We start from the raw sequence: 13,608 nt of genomic DNA, 5'->3' as shown, positions 1-13,608 counted from the left end.
GTACTTCTAATTTTCAGTACTTTTACTTCAACTCCAGTACATCTCAGAGGCAAATATTATACTTTATAGATTTTGATTATTACAAAACATACATTAACCACTTCAGCTCTGTATACATTTCGGCAATCTGAAAATAGTGTTCTGCATAATGAGTACTTTCTAATGTTGGTACTTTAAGTACTTTTGATACCAATACTTTTGTACTTTTACTCCAGTACATTTTTAATTCCAGACTTTTACTTGTAACAGAGTATTTCTACATTGCAGTATTGATACGTTTACTTAAAACATCTGAGTACTTTTTCCACCACTGTAAATCAGTGTGACTGTCGTGAAAACGATATATTAATCAGTAAATCAGGATGGAATGACGAGCTGCAAAGCTCCTGGTTTGGGGACCAGTCGAATATCATTCTCAAACGAAGGGTTTTCCCTTGGCCACTAGATGGCGGCCTTTGACTTTTCTCTAAGTATGTAATGACAGAACGACGCCCGTAGTGTGCGTTCGTTGCAGTGTTGCCATGCCGGCTTAGTATAAGCGACTTTGGGCTTCTTTTTCTGTAAAGTTGCTTGTAAAAATGGGTAGTTGCGTTTTTTTTAGCTTGTTTCCAAAGTGTACTTGCGTATTGCTTGTTTTCAAATGTTTTAATTATTATTTAAACCAGTGGTTCTCAAATATGTCCATGAAAATGTTTTGTGCCAGGGAGCATTTGTTTTAGAATGTTTAAAAAATATTCCACATTTTATTTCACGAGTTTTTGAAAATAGCAGATCTACAAGCGTTGTAGGTCGGCTATTTCATATAGCCGATAAAGTGCTCGTGTGGCCTAGTTGCTTCTTTTGGGCTTGTTTCCCTATACCTAGTTGCTTATTTCTCTCACAAAATCTGGCAACACTTTGTCTTGCCTGTTCTTTGTAGAGGGACGTAAAACTGACTGGTGGAAAGTAATTAAGTACCTTTACTCAAGCACTGCACTTGAGTACGTTTGAGATACTTCCTTTATGTGATTTTTCCATTTTTATATACCACTTTACTTCTACTCAGAGGCAAATACTGTAGCCTATTTTTACACCACTGTTACTTCATTACTTTTCAGATTTAGCTCTATAGTAGGCTATTAATGGAAAACAAACTCATACATGATATCTGTTGTAAGTTAAACTGCCCAGCATATAAAGCAAGTGGCCCCACCTTTACCAGCTACTATGAACACATTAATGGGTTACTAATCCAACCATTATGATGTAACATGATGCAATGGGACATTCTAACCAAATGGACCCTTATGGGCCTGTAACTCTGAGTGTAAATCTCAGAGTTAAATCAACATTTATTTTACGGTATATTTATTTTATTTTACGGGTCCCAGAGATAGAAATGCCATTAAATGGGGGTCCGTGGCCTAATGCATGTCAAACTGGGGGTCCTTGAAATTAAAATGGTTGAGAATCACTGCTAGAGCCGTAAAAAATGTTCTCTTATTATTGGGGTCCCTGGTATATATTTTCAAATGGGGGTTCTGCGGGCTAATAAGTGTCAATTTAGGGGTGCTTGACATGAAAACGTTTGAGAACCACTGATTTAAGCGTTAGTAAATAAATAAAAGACCACTAAACGATGTGTCACAATAACCAAGTCTTGGTGTTCGTGGCGCATGTTTATTGTTGTGGGAGAGTGTCTGTCTGAATGCATAGAGCCACAGCAGGCTGATCTGTCGTTTCCTCTATTAGTGTCAACTCATTAAGGCTATTGTTAAAGCAATTATAGAGGTGTTAATGGACGGAGTCGGGGCCATTGGCATGAACAACAGCTTGGCTGCAGGAGGATATGGCGGTGTGTGTTGCAAAGAGGAGAAGGAAATTCACCATCTCAAAAGCGTGTGAAGAGAGAAAAAGCCATGCACCCCATCCCGAGCTTTAACCACCCAGACAGCCTATAGAACACTGACTGAGGGCTGAGGCCCACTCCTCCAGTTGATCTTACTCTTATGTTCTATAGGTAACAGGATAGGTGGGCACTAAAGAAGAGTGGGCACTTCGCTGTTAGATATGGCCAAAATGTTAAAAAATAAAATATTTGGAAAATGTTTTTTTTTTAAAGTAATGTATTATATGATTAGAACAATTAAGGTATAATATTTCTGCTACACAACCTGTATATCAGTCATGTGTTGGGGCATCAACAAGAAGTTGAAGGATACATTTAAGTCTGATAATTTTGTAGGCCTACCATGCATGTTATGTATACGCTGTATTACTTTTTCTACTATCTAATTTTACATGTTGGACAAAATAGCCAATTTTACATTGAGGTGAGACTCACCTCAATGAGATGTCCTGTATCTATTGTCTATATGCCAAAAGAATCAAGAGGGTTATTTGTCACTATACAGGTATAAAGAAGCACACGTGACGCACTTATTTAACCTGAAGGCCAAGGCCTAATACCTTCTACATACATGGTGCTATGTGTTGTTAATATGGATGAGACCGGCGGATGAACCCAGCCTGTTGATTTTCCTGTGTCTGTCTGCTTATCGAAATACACCAAATGATGCATTCCTATACCTCTGATGCCAGTGAGGAAAGTCACTTTTACGTAGACTACTGTACTTAAGTACAATTTGAGGTAGCCTACTTTTACCTTACTGATGTATTTCCATTAAAAAAAATCACTTCTACTCCACTGCATCTCAGAGTCAAATACTGTACATTTTACTCCACTATTATATATATATTTAATATACATTAACCACTTCAGCCCTATTGAAATTTTGCTACTTTCAGGATGTTTATACTTTTACTCAATAGGCTACACTTTGAATACCGGACTTTTACTTGTAACGGACTATTTCGGCATTGCAGATACTTTTATTAGGCTACTTTTCCCAGCACTGTCTGATGCCCATTTCGTATCTTGAGTTATGTCTCTTATGAAAGTTTACGTCTGTCGAGGCTTAATTACATCATTGCATACATTGGACGTGTTATAGCTCTCAAGTCGTTAATCGACTTAACGTTTTGCAAACAGGCGATAATGGTTGGGTTGTTGAGAGGTGACGGTGGTCAGGATATACGATGCTTAGATTTGCAATATGCATAACCTAAACCAGTGGTTCTCAAAGTGGGGTCCGGGGACCCCAGCCAGGGGTTCTTGGGGGAGTTTGAGGGGGTCCCCAGCTAAATCATTTATGAACCAAATGGACCCTTATGGGTCTGTAACTCTGAGAGTGTACAAATGGAACCAAATGGACCCGTTAGGATCCATTTGGTTCCATTTGTACACTCTCAGAGTTAAATTAAAATTGATTTTACAATTTAAATTGGGGTCCCAGAGATAGAAATGCCATTAGATGGGGGTCCGTAGCCTAATGCATATCAAACTGGGGGTCCTTGAAATAAATCCAAATGGTTGAGAATCACTGCATGCTAGAGCTGTAAAAAAAAAAAAAAAACTTCTCTTATGGGCGTCCCTGGCATATATTTTCAAATGGGGGTCCACGGGCTAATAATAAGTGTCAATCTGGGGGTCCTTGACATGAAAAAGTTTGAGAACCACTGACAACTAAACATCTGATGCAGCTCTGGGACCAAATCTTCTCCATAAATAAATACGTAATAGTGTAGTATAGGCTAACAACATGGTGCATATTCTTAACGTTGTGGAAAATGCATTTTTACAGACGCACAGCCCTCCTTCCTGGTGGTTTATTTCCTTGGGATCTTGTCTCAGAGGTGATCCCATCGACCACCCGCCTGCGCATCCATTACATGTCCATTGAGCGGCCATTAGGCCCAGGCTTTGACATTCAGAGGCCCTCCGTCTGCGTCAAAGTGGAGAGATGTGTATTCTAACAGGCAAGGAAACAACCCTGGGGACCAGTGGGGGGTCCGTTCCGTTACACCAGTGGTTCTCAAACTTTTTTTCCATGTCAAGGAACCCCAAAATGATATGTATTTGGCCGCAGACCCCCCCCCCCCCCCCCCATCTCAAAATATTTTGTTCCAGGGATCCCCCAGAAGCAAAGATTTGAGTTACAAATGTTCGCTTTCATTTATAGGCTCTATATATATATATATATATATATATATATATATATATATATATATATATATATATATATATATATATGATTTAGGCCTACATGTTGAATGCAAGAGGAGTGTAAAAAAAGTTTGAACCTTCCGAATGAATAGAGAATTTTACAATGCAAACTAGCTTTTTTAAATCGAATTATCTTTGCATAATAGCAAATTCAAGGTTGTGCACCAGCATGACATTTATTTTTGCCAAGTGGTATTAGGCCTAGCCTAAACGGTTTTTATGATTGTATCTTTTTTTTAAAAAACACAGTGCGGGGCCTGAATCTTGGGTTGTTCTTGATGAATAACACCTGGTATATCCACTATCAGAAGTGATAGCCAGGAAAATTAACGACTCTCACACGCTGTCCTCAGGGATTCCTTCACAGCCCCAATATCTCTGATGAGCCTCACTCACTTCAAAACAACACCTCGTCTCCTGATCACATGAATGCTCACATTATTGCTCAAACAGTGCAATTTCTATTTTTTCATATATGAAATAAGTATATAAGTATATAAGTATTCACATGTTAGCCACATTAGGAATTATTACAAATGCATATTAGGAATATGCATTTGTACTGAAATGTTGGACATTTCCAAAGAATGCATTTTCAAAAATAGCAGCTATCCTATCACATGTTGCACGCACTGTGAGCTTGAATCGGCTATTTTCACTATATATTTGAATTAATAAAATATTTTTGTAAGTTTGGGTCCTAAGAGTCCCTTTTCCAGACATGTAGTGGAGTCAAAAGTACAATATTTGTACTTGAATGAGCTTGCAATAATAATAATAATAATAATACTCAATGTACTTAAGTACAGTACTCAAGTAAATGTACTAAGTTACTGTCCACCACTGTATATACAATAAACAAAACAAAACAAAAGACTAGCTGGAGAATGCAGCAGGCCAACATCTGGGTGTCTGCATGTCTGACTGTCTGCTGCGGCCCAGGCCAATATACAGCACGCCAGGGGGCCGCAGAGCCCTTTTCCCCCAACCCGGCCTTTCCTGGATCCTGCCACCGTATTCAAATCTCAAGTGCGGGGGCGGGCCTTCACCTGCCTGCCTTATAAGAGAGGACGGCAAGCTTTTTTGGACTATATTTCGGCCGTCAAGTCAACCCAGAGCGACCCGGGCCCCCAGTGGGACATTGTGAGGATTTTTCTGTAGCTCTAGTCTACAATCTATCGACGATAAACAAATGGATGATTGACAAATAAGAAATATTTACTTTACTAATACGAGGACGTCAACATCACATTTTTCACCCCATTCTTTGGTAACTTTTTTTCTCCTGTCCTTTTCGGAGAAGGAAAGCAACTATCAATTGGAATTTTTCAGAACATCAAGTCAGTTCGTTTCACCAACTTTTTTGCAACATTTGGATTTTTTTTCTTCTTCAACATTTGGCCGAGTGTAGCGTTTTCCTACTTCAAAGAGTGTTGTCGGGGATGTTGAGCTCCGTGAAGATGGAATCTCACGATCTTCCAGAGTGGAATACCTTCTACAGCGAAGCCAGTGAGGTAAAGATGCGTCTAAATCAACCATTATAACACAACTATTATACTAAGTAGGCCTACATTAGTAGGCTTTACGCTGACTAGATTGGTTATAGCTATAACCGTTTACATAATCCAATCGGGTCATTATTTTTTACTTTATAACAATAAATGTGATGTATAGAATATAATTCCATACATTAAAAAATATATATATTTAAGAAGTAGTGAAAATAGCAGATCTACAATTTGAGCTTGTAGATCTGCTATTTTCACTAGATTGGGTCCCACTCCCAGGCAAACGTCTAAGTTTTATTTTGGGTCTTGTGCTAAAAAGTTTGGGAACCACTGGCCTAGAAGACTAAATTTAATAAACGGTAGGCCTATACTCCAACAAATGGAAGACTAAACGAAATAAAAATTGTCAGTTTGTAAACAACCATATCCTTTTTGTTCTTAGCCTCGGAGTAATTTAGAGACAATTCCATTTGGAATTCAATAAGACTACAAACACCATCGCAAGGAAATGGCAGATTTTCTCGGTAATTCGATTAGAGTTAATTCCATCAATAAACTCCACACCTCTCAGATCCCCGAGACTTGATTCAATTAAAGAGAAGATAGCTTCAGGTCATATTTAAACAGTGGTCATTGTTGTGCTTTTATCTGAGATTTCTCTTCGTTTAGTTTTTCTTTACTTAAATAGTAATCACTATTTCTCTCCTTTTTATTGCCTTTTTGTCTTTTTCGGATATTAGTATTTAGTATGTATTTTTCAGTCGCTTTATAACGACCATCCATTATAATATATTTCTTTAAAAATAATTATTAAAATTAATGATTGTTTTTCATGAATCTGATAACCCTGTAGTGGACTAATGCATTTCCCTTTACACGAAGTTGTTCCATGAAATGGTTGCAAGAAGCTGTTTGAAAGGAACTGCAGCCATGACGCGCATTTTACGCGTTTTCAGGTTAACATTGCCATGTGAAATCCATGTCCTGTCCGCGCATACCAAGGGCTGCATTGTCCATTGATAAGGCTTATTTTGTCAGTGGAAAACCAACCGCTTTTTTCTTGATATTATTATTCATAGATATATTTTTTTCTATTATGTTAACTACCGAGATGTACAATTAGAGTTAGAAAACATAGTCTTATGTATTAAAACAGCATTTACAGTTTATATTGAATAATATTTAGATTATTCAATCATTTGCTATAAATGCAACTTTTCTCTCTCTTTGTTAATTTATTAAAACTGGGAAGGCATCTGTGTCATTTTAGGTTTTTGCGCGGGCTATTCGAAAATAGCAGATATACAAGTTCACAGGGTGTCACTTCATGCTGCACTGCGAGCTTGTACATCTGCTATTTTTGAGCATTTTTGAAAAATCTTGAAAGTGTGAGAACTACTGATTTAGAAAGCATTCGTAATGGGTAAAAAAAATCACTCACAATTAAACAACCACTAATGCATGTCTATGCTGTTTATCTTCTCTCTCTCCAGATGTATTCCTCTGCTAGCACCATGAACTCGGGTCTTGGTTCCATGGGCGCCATGGGAACCATCAACAGCTACATCAACCTGAACCCCACTGGCGCTCCGGCAGGCATGAACATGGCCGCCTACCCCAGCTCCAGCCTCAGCAGCTCACCACTCACCTCCATGGGCTCCGGGCCCGGACACATGTCTCTATCCCCGGTGGCCTCCTCCCTCAACCCGGGCTCCCTCACTCAGCTGGGATCCCCCACCCCTGCTTCCCTGGGCTCGCTGTCTCACTACCAGAACATGGGACAGTCCATGGGCCAGCTGGGCTACCCCTCGCCCACCTCCCTCAGCCGGGCCGGGCCCAAGGAGGTCCCGAAGCCCTATCGGCGCTCGCTGACGCACGCCAAGCCGCCCTACTCGTACATCTCCCTCATCACCATGGCGATCCAGCAGAGCGGCAGCAAGATGCTGACGCTGAACGAGATCTACCAGTGGATCATGGACCTGTTCCCCTACTACCGCGAGAACCAGCAGCGCTGGCAGAACTCCATTCGCCACTCGCTCTCCTTCAACGACTGCTTCGTCAAGGTGGCTCGCTCGCCGGACAAGCCGGGCAAGGGCTCCTACTGGGCGCTGCACCCCAACTCGGGCAACATGTTTGAGAACGGCTGCTACCTGCGGCGCCAGAAGCGCTTCAAGATCGAGGACAAGTCGGCGAAGAGCAAGGGCGGGAAGGGCCAGGAGGGCGGGTCGGCGAAAGGAGGCCATGGCGGAGAGAACCTCCTCGAGGAGCACAGCCCCGTGGGAGGCTCCGAGGGAGCAGACTCCGCCCACTCTGACAATTCTCACCCCGGCTCCTCTTCCCCCGAGGAGCAGCAACAACAACACGCCAGGAGTTCCATGGTTCCCTTAGACTGCGCCCCCCCGCCGCCACCTCCTTCCGCACACCTCCACAGCCCGCCCGGCTCCCTCCCTCCCCCCCCCTCCTCCTCCGCCGGCTCCATCCCTCCGTCCTCCATGAGCATGTCCTCCTCCATCTCCAACTCCCTGCTCCACGGCCACGCCTTAGGGGGCGGCAGCCCCCACCTCCTCTCCAGCCCCATGCAGCAGCACCTGGACCTGCAGGGCGACGCCCTCAAGTCCCTGGACCCTCACTACAACTTCAACCACCCCTTCTCCATCACCAACCTCATGTCCAACGAGCAGAAGATGGACCTGAAGTCCTACCAGGACCAGGTGATGGCCTACAACGGCTACGCCACCAGCTCGCCGATGGGGGCCAAACAGATCTACGACCAGGGGCCGGCGGCCATGGACTCAGGGGCCTACTACCAGACCCTGTACAGCCGCTCAATGCTCAATGCCTCCTAATATGGAGGGACACCTCCTTCCCTCCTACCTGTCAGCTGAAGGGACACGAAACAGAGGCCTGTGGAGGAGGCAAGGACTGTCATGTCTTTTTAACGCTGTCTCAGTCTTTCTCAGTGGTTAAGAAAAGGACACCTGTGAGGGCTCTCTTTCCATCGTTGAGTCCTTTCCTTTCTCTCGCTCTCTTTCTTAGATTCTATTATTTTCTCTGTCTGTCTGAGAGAGAGACATACATTCATCTAAAATGGCTGCCGTGTTTGAGGGACCAAAGAACTCTTTTTTACATCTGGGTGGGCGGTCACAGAAGAACAAGGGGACGTGCAAGTTTCATGGAATCTAGGAACCTGAGAATTGATATCAACTTGAAAACTGGATATTATCAATACTGAGCTGATGATGAAGACATTTATCTCATCTGTGTAAGTCTATATAGAAGCTAATACCATTCCTCGCTAGTTGTTGCTTGCCATTTGTACTTTTCCTAAGCATTTTGTCAATAGAACAGTTTCTTCAGCCACATAGAAGTACGAGATGAAGAAAATTGTGATTTGTACAATTTGTAAATAGAGCTAATGTGGGTGTAAAAGGATTATTTGCATTTATTTATGAAGGGGAATAAATTTTAATATATCTTGTATAGTATGCTGTGTTGACCAGTTACAACCCAAATGTGAGGTGTTTTTGTTTTTTAGCCAAAGAGAGGTGAATTTCAGGTTACTGCTCTAAGTGGTTGTTACTGCAGTAGGATACAGTGAAGTCCAGATGATTCTTTTTTTGTGTTACAACATTTCTTTTACAGACTTAAATCTTGTTATATTGATGTGTTATAGTCATGTATCTCAGATCACACATCCGTCAACTCGCGGGTAGCTCATACAGTTTGTTTAAACAAAATGGTGGACGGTTGATATGAAGAATAGCTGCTTCCCCTGCACCATGGGAGGCGCTTAGAAGAAGAAAAAAATAAAAGCAGAGACAGTAACTGTGGTAATTAGCATGTCAGTTTTTCTATGCTTTCTCCCCCCCCCCCCCCTTCCATCTTCCAACAGGCCCTGTTTTTATTGTTACTTCCAGTAGACATTACACCAAAAAAAAAAGTAATATTTTGTCTCAAACTCCTATAATTTGAATATTTCACAACTGATACCAGGGTGATGAATGTGTGTGTCTGAGTTCAGTCGGTTACTAAAGATAGTAGAAGGGAGGAGAGATGCACTACTGGAAGATTTACATACAGTACTTTGCACTATGTGAGCTCCCACTGTGCTGGGGTGGGCCTGATAGTGTGTGTGTGTTACAACAATGCTTACTAATGACTTCTCTCATTGGATCAAGTCTTCGACTCAGTAGGATCTCTGTGATGATGTCAAAAGCTGGGCTGCGTCAATCTCTGATGTTGCGGAAGCCTCATACTCAAAAAGTGCTTTTTTTTAATGACAATTATGTTGATCTTGTAAGATCAATTTAAACTGACAGTCTATTGAAGGATTATCGTTGTATATTTTACAGAGGACGCAGAGTTTTCAGGTCATACGCTGTTCTTTGTTCAGTTTATTCCAGTTTTGAAGAAAGGTGTATTTTATTTAAGCTATGATGCTTTTCAGACTTTGGAAAGTGTGTTGATATAATATATTGTATTTTTATTTTATTTTTTTTGTCATTTGTTGTTGGTTTGAATGTTGTGATTGGATTGATTCATGTTTTCTTTTCTTATTAAAAAGGCAAAAATTATGGGGAGAAACAGTGCTGTTGTCTTTTCCTTTCAGTTACAGAAAACAAATTATGCATGCATATTATGGCAAGAGTTAATATTTTGAGACCACTAAAAGTGAGGCAACTGAAAGACTGAAAAAGAAAAAACACATTTCCAATGTTGCGTGATAGATGTTTGCTTGATATACATAAGTATATCATCTTGCGAAGGATGCAAAGTTGCTTTGAAATAACAACAAATTATCTCAGCCTAGTTGCAGTCAATCTTTGGCAATTAAAATAAGCAGAACACTTTTTGTTGTGTTGACACACAAAATGCAAAACTATTCTGACCCAGAAACTAAAGTTGCAACAAAAGATTGTTCTAGTTCAGTGGTTCTAAACCTATGGGTCCAGACCCCCAAGGGGGTCCACACATGATTTTTTGGGAGGGGTCCCCAGATTACAGTAAAGTAACAATTTAAGGACTTTTTTAATACCTAAAAAAAAAGAAATAAGACCATTACTGCACCACAAGTAATTAACAAACTATACTAAACTGGTCAAACATGGCCAAATTTACAAATAATAAAAGAAAGAGACAAAAATTGTGAAAATAGCGGATCTACAAGCTCGCAACGCCTCACATTGTAAGCTTGTAGATCTGCTATTTTCACAATATTTATCTGTGGAACCGAGTCAAACCAAATTCAACTCCTCAACTCTACAATTCCAAGCGCTTGTCAAGGTGGGGGTTCGCCAGTTGAAATAAGATTATTTTGGGGGGTTGCGGCCTGAAAAGGTTGAAAACCACTCTTCTAGTTGATTCCAGTTGCTAGATATCTCGCAGCAGGAACCTTTGATGGAACTTAGATGAAATCAGTCCCATCGGTCATCCATGAACACATTGTGACTCGAGCTGGCTAGCACGGCAGTGCTGTGCGCATAGTATCGTCTTGTTGAAACAGCTCCTGACCAAATGACTCTGGTGTGTGACATGACATGTTGGGTTGTTAGACTAAACATAGAAGGGCTCACACTGAGGAGCCCCCAAACACAGACCTCTGCATAAACTACAGACCCATGTTTCTGTCTCTCCGTCACACACATATGGCAGCATACAATAGCACAAACGCACACAAACGCATGTGAACATGCACGTCTCTTGACCCTTCACTAGGCCAACTATCAAAATAGCACTAAATAAATAAATAAATGGAGACACGATGTCAGATGACTGTTAGCGTTTAATAGGAGTAGTCTGTGATGTTTGCATTAAGACTTCTGAGAGTAAGACATCTGAAATCACACTATTAACATGAACTTACAAGCTAAATTAAATGGAGATCATACCTTATCTTTAGGCAGATAAGTTATATTTAGCAAATGTCAGCAGAAATAGGGGTGGCTAGTTAACTTATTGATCCTGTTTTCTGCAACAGTCCTCTGCTGTCCTGTCTGTCTGTCTGTCTGCCTGCCTGCCTGTCTGTCTGCTTTCCGTCATGTCACCTGGCCTCCTGTCTAACCACCTGCCTGTCTGTTAGCCTGTTGACAGTTTGTTCAACCCAGCCCTCTGTTGTCAGACTTGTCACGTAACGGTGACACCCACTTCAACCCTCTGACAGGTCGAGTCAATTATAGGTTTCAACTTGGTTTAAGGGCGTTCAAGATACATAAAGCATCATAATCTTCATCATGCTAGTTCTACGTCTAAAACCCTACACAAACACATGGACACATCACACACGCATACACTCACGCAGTCACTGGAATATGAAAAGAAATGGTCTCTGGGAATCTAAGGTGGTTTGTCACCTTGCACACACAATAGTCCCTTCAGAGCAGTTGGCTTGATAAGATAGGTAGGCGCTTGTCTGATACGGTCTCCACAGCTACACAGACACACAGACGGGGAGACATATGGACAGACACACACATGCATGTAGGCAAAGACACACTCAAAGATGAATGAGCTTACATGCACACATGCGCGTGCGACGCGCACACACGCACGCACACACACACACACACACACACACACACACACACACACACAGGAAAGTCTAACCTACCAAATTCTAAAATGTCACTGTGATATATCCTGACACTAGAATCATGTGACTATGCTGATCGTGTCTATGTTTAACCCTATACCTGTGCAGAGTTGTTTTCCCCTACTTTTGAAAAGGAAATGGATGACAATATTTCTACTGATGAATTGTGAAAGGCACCAACAACAACTCAGCACCACAGAGCAGAATAATTTAGGCACTAAAAAGAAAAAGTCCATTTGTAACTCTTACAATTGAATCTGCGACCTGGAGCTGACCCAGTTTCCAAACCACACTCCAAAAACAGATAATGGAGCACTGATAACATGTTATATTTCACAACATCACCATCTCCTCTGAAAAATGCCCCATGGCAAAATATATAAAGGGGGGTTGTCTGTGATTTGACTTGGGTCTGGAGGACTGCCAATTCAAGACCAAGTGGGAAAGGTTGATTGGGGTAAAGGCTTCAAGCAATATGTCCTTAAGCAAGGCACGTATATTCCTTCAACTGAACCCAGGGGAGTACTTCAGTGAAGGTGGGGTCAACTACCTGTTTTGCATAATCATATACTGTATGTGGGCTTTGGAGGCCCGTAGAACTTTTATTTTTGCAGAACGACAAATTTGGTGTGCAGGCCAGGCCAGAGGGCAACTTTTAAGAGTGATACTCTTGTCACATTTTGCATAATGAGTATCTCCTTAGGGTGCAAACAGTCAGTCTCTCTCTTTCTAACAAAAAGTTGAAGGTTCCCCTAAGGGACTGCAACCTATGACTACTGGTCTTTAGTGGAACATGTGTCCATTATGCAAGACATGTACTTGGAGACGTTAACATTCCTAAGGTTTTTGCATTTGATTTGGATTTTCTCGCAAACAGTGACACCCTGCACAGTAAAATTCTCAGTGTTCATTTACAGCGCACTAACTCTGAGCGTGTACAAATGTAAACAAACGTAATGGGTAAATGGTAAATATTTGGAAGGATACATTTGTTCATTCTCAGAGTTACAATTGGATAAATTAGCACTGAGGATTTTACTGTGTACTCTGACCCAAATTTGGGCCAATGAAACGTATTTATTACCGGTAGACTAAATAACTCCTTTTCTTTTTTATATATACACAGTACATTTGTATTGATTGTATAAGACATAACAGACAGGTACATCAACAATAGTCACAAGACATAACAAGAAAACAAACACACACCAGACTATAATGCATAATAAACATGCTTCAGCATTAATTGAGTACTTAACCTATCATGATGATTAGTGGTACCACAATTCAAAAGTTGAAAGTTGGACACATTAACAATTAGGCCTATACAAAGCAGAGCAGTCACACAGCAGAGTCAAGATGACGCGTGATAGGAACCCAGATGTACTCAAATGTTGTTAAACTGT

General features: G+C 41.2%; 1 protein-coding gene across 1 annotated transcript; it reads left to right on the top strand.

The window, feature by feature from the left end:
- The first annotated feature begins 5,216 nt into the window (after positions 1-5,216).
- Positions 5,217-10,197, top strand: foxa3 (forkhead box A3). Its single transcript, XM_084063928.1, has 2 exons — positions 5,217-5,619; positions 7,107-10,197. The coding sequence occupies exons 1-2, from the start codon at positions 5,548-5,550 to the stop codon at positions 8,457-8,459; spliced, it is 1,425 nt and encodes a 474-aa protein (XP_083920054.1). The 5' UTR covers positions 5,217-5,547; the 3' UTR covers positions 8,460-10,197.
- The last annotated feature ends 3,411 nt before the right edge of the window (positions 10,198-13,608 follow it).

The sequence above is a fragment of the Gymnoscopelus microlampas genome (genome assembly GCF_963454915.1).
Source record: "Gymnoscopelus microlampas genome assembly, chromosome: 8".
Lineage (NCBI taxonomy): Eukaryota > Metazoa > Chordata > Actinopteri > Myctophiformes > Myctophidae > Gymnoscopelus > Gymnoscopelus microlampas.
Note: the sequence above shows the minus strand (reverse complement) of the source record. Positions and strands in the feature narration are given on the sequence as shown.

Bases quoted from the DNA above. Each gene is read 5' to 3' on its own strand.
- foxa3 (XM_084063928.1), top strand. From the start codon at position 5,548: ATGTTGAGCTCCGTGAAGATGGAATCTCACGATCTTCCAGAGTGGAAT. The intron at 5,620-7,106 runs GTAAAGATGCGT...CTCTCTCTCCAG, and splicing joins TCTACAGCGAAGCCAGTGAG to ATGTATTCCTCTGCTAGCAC.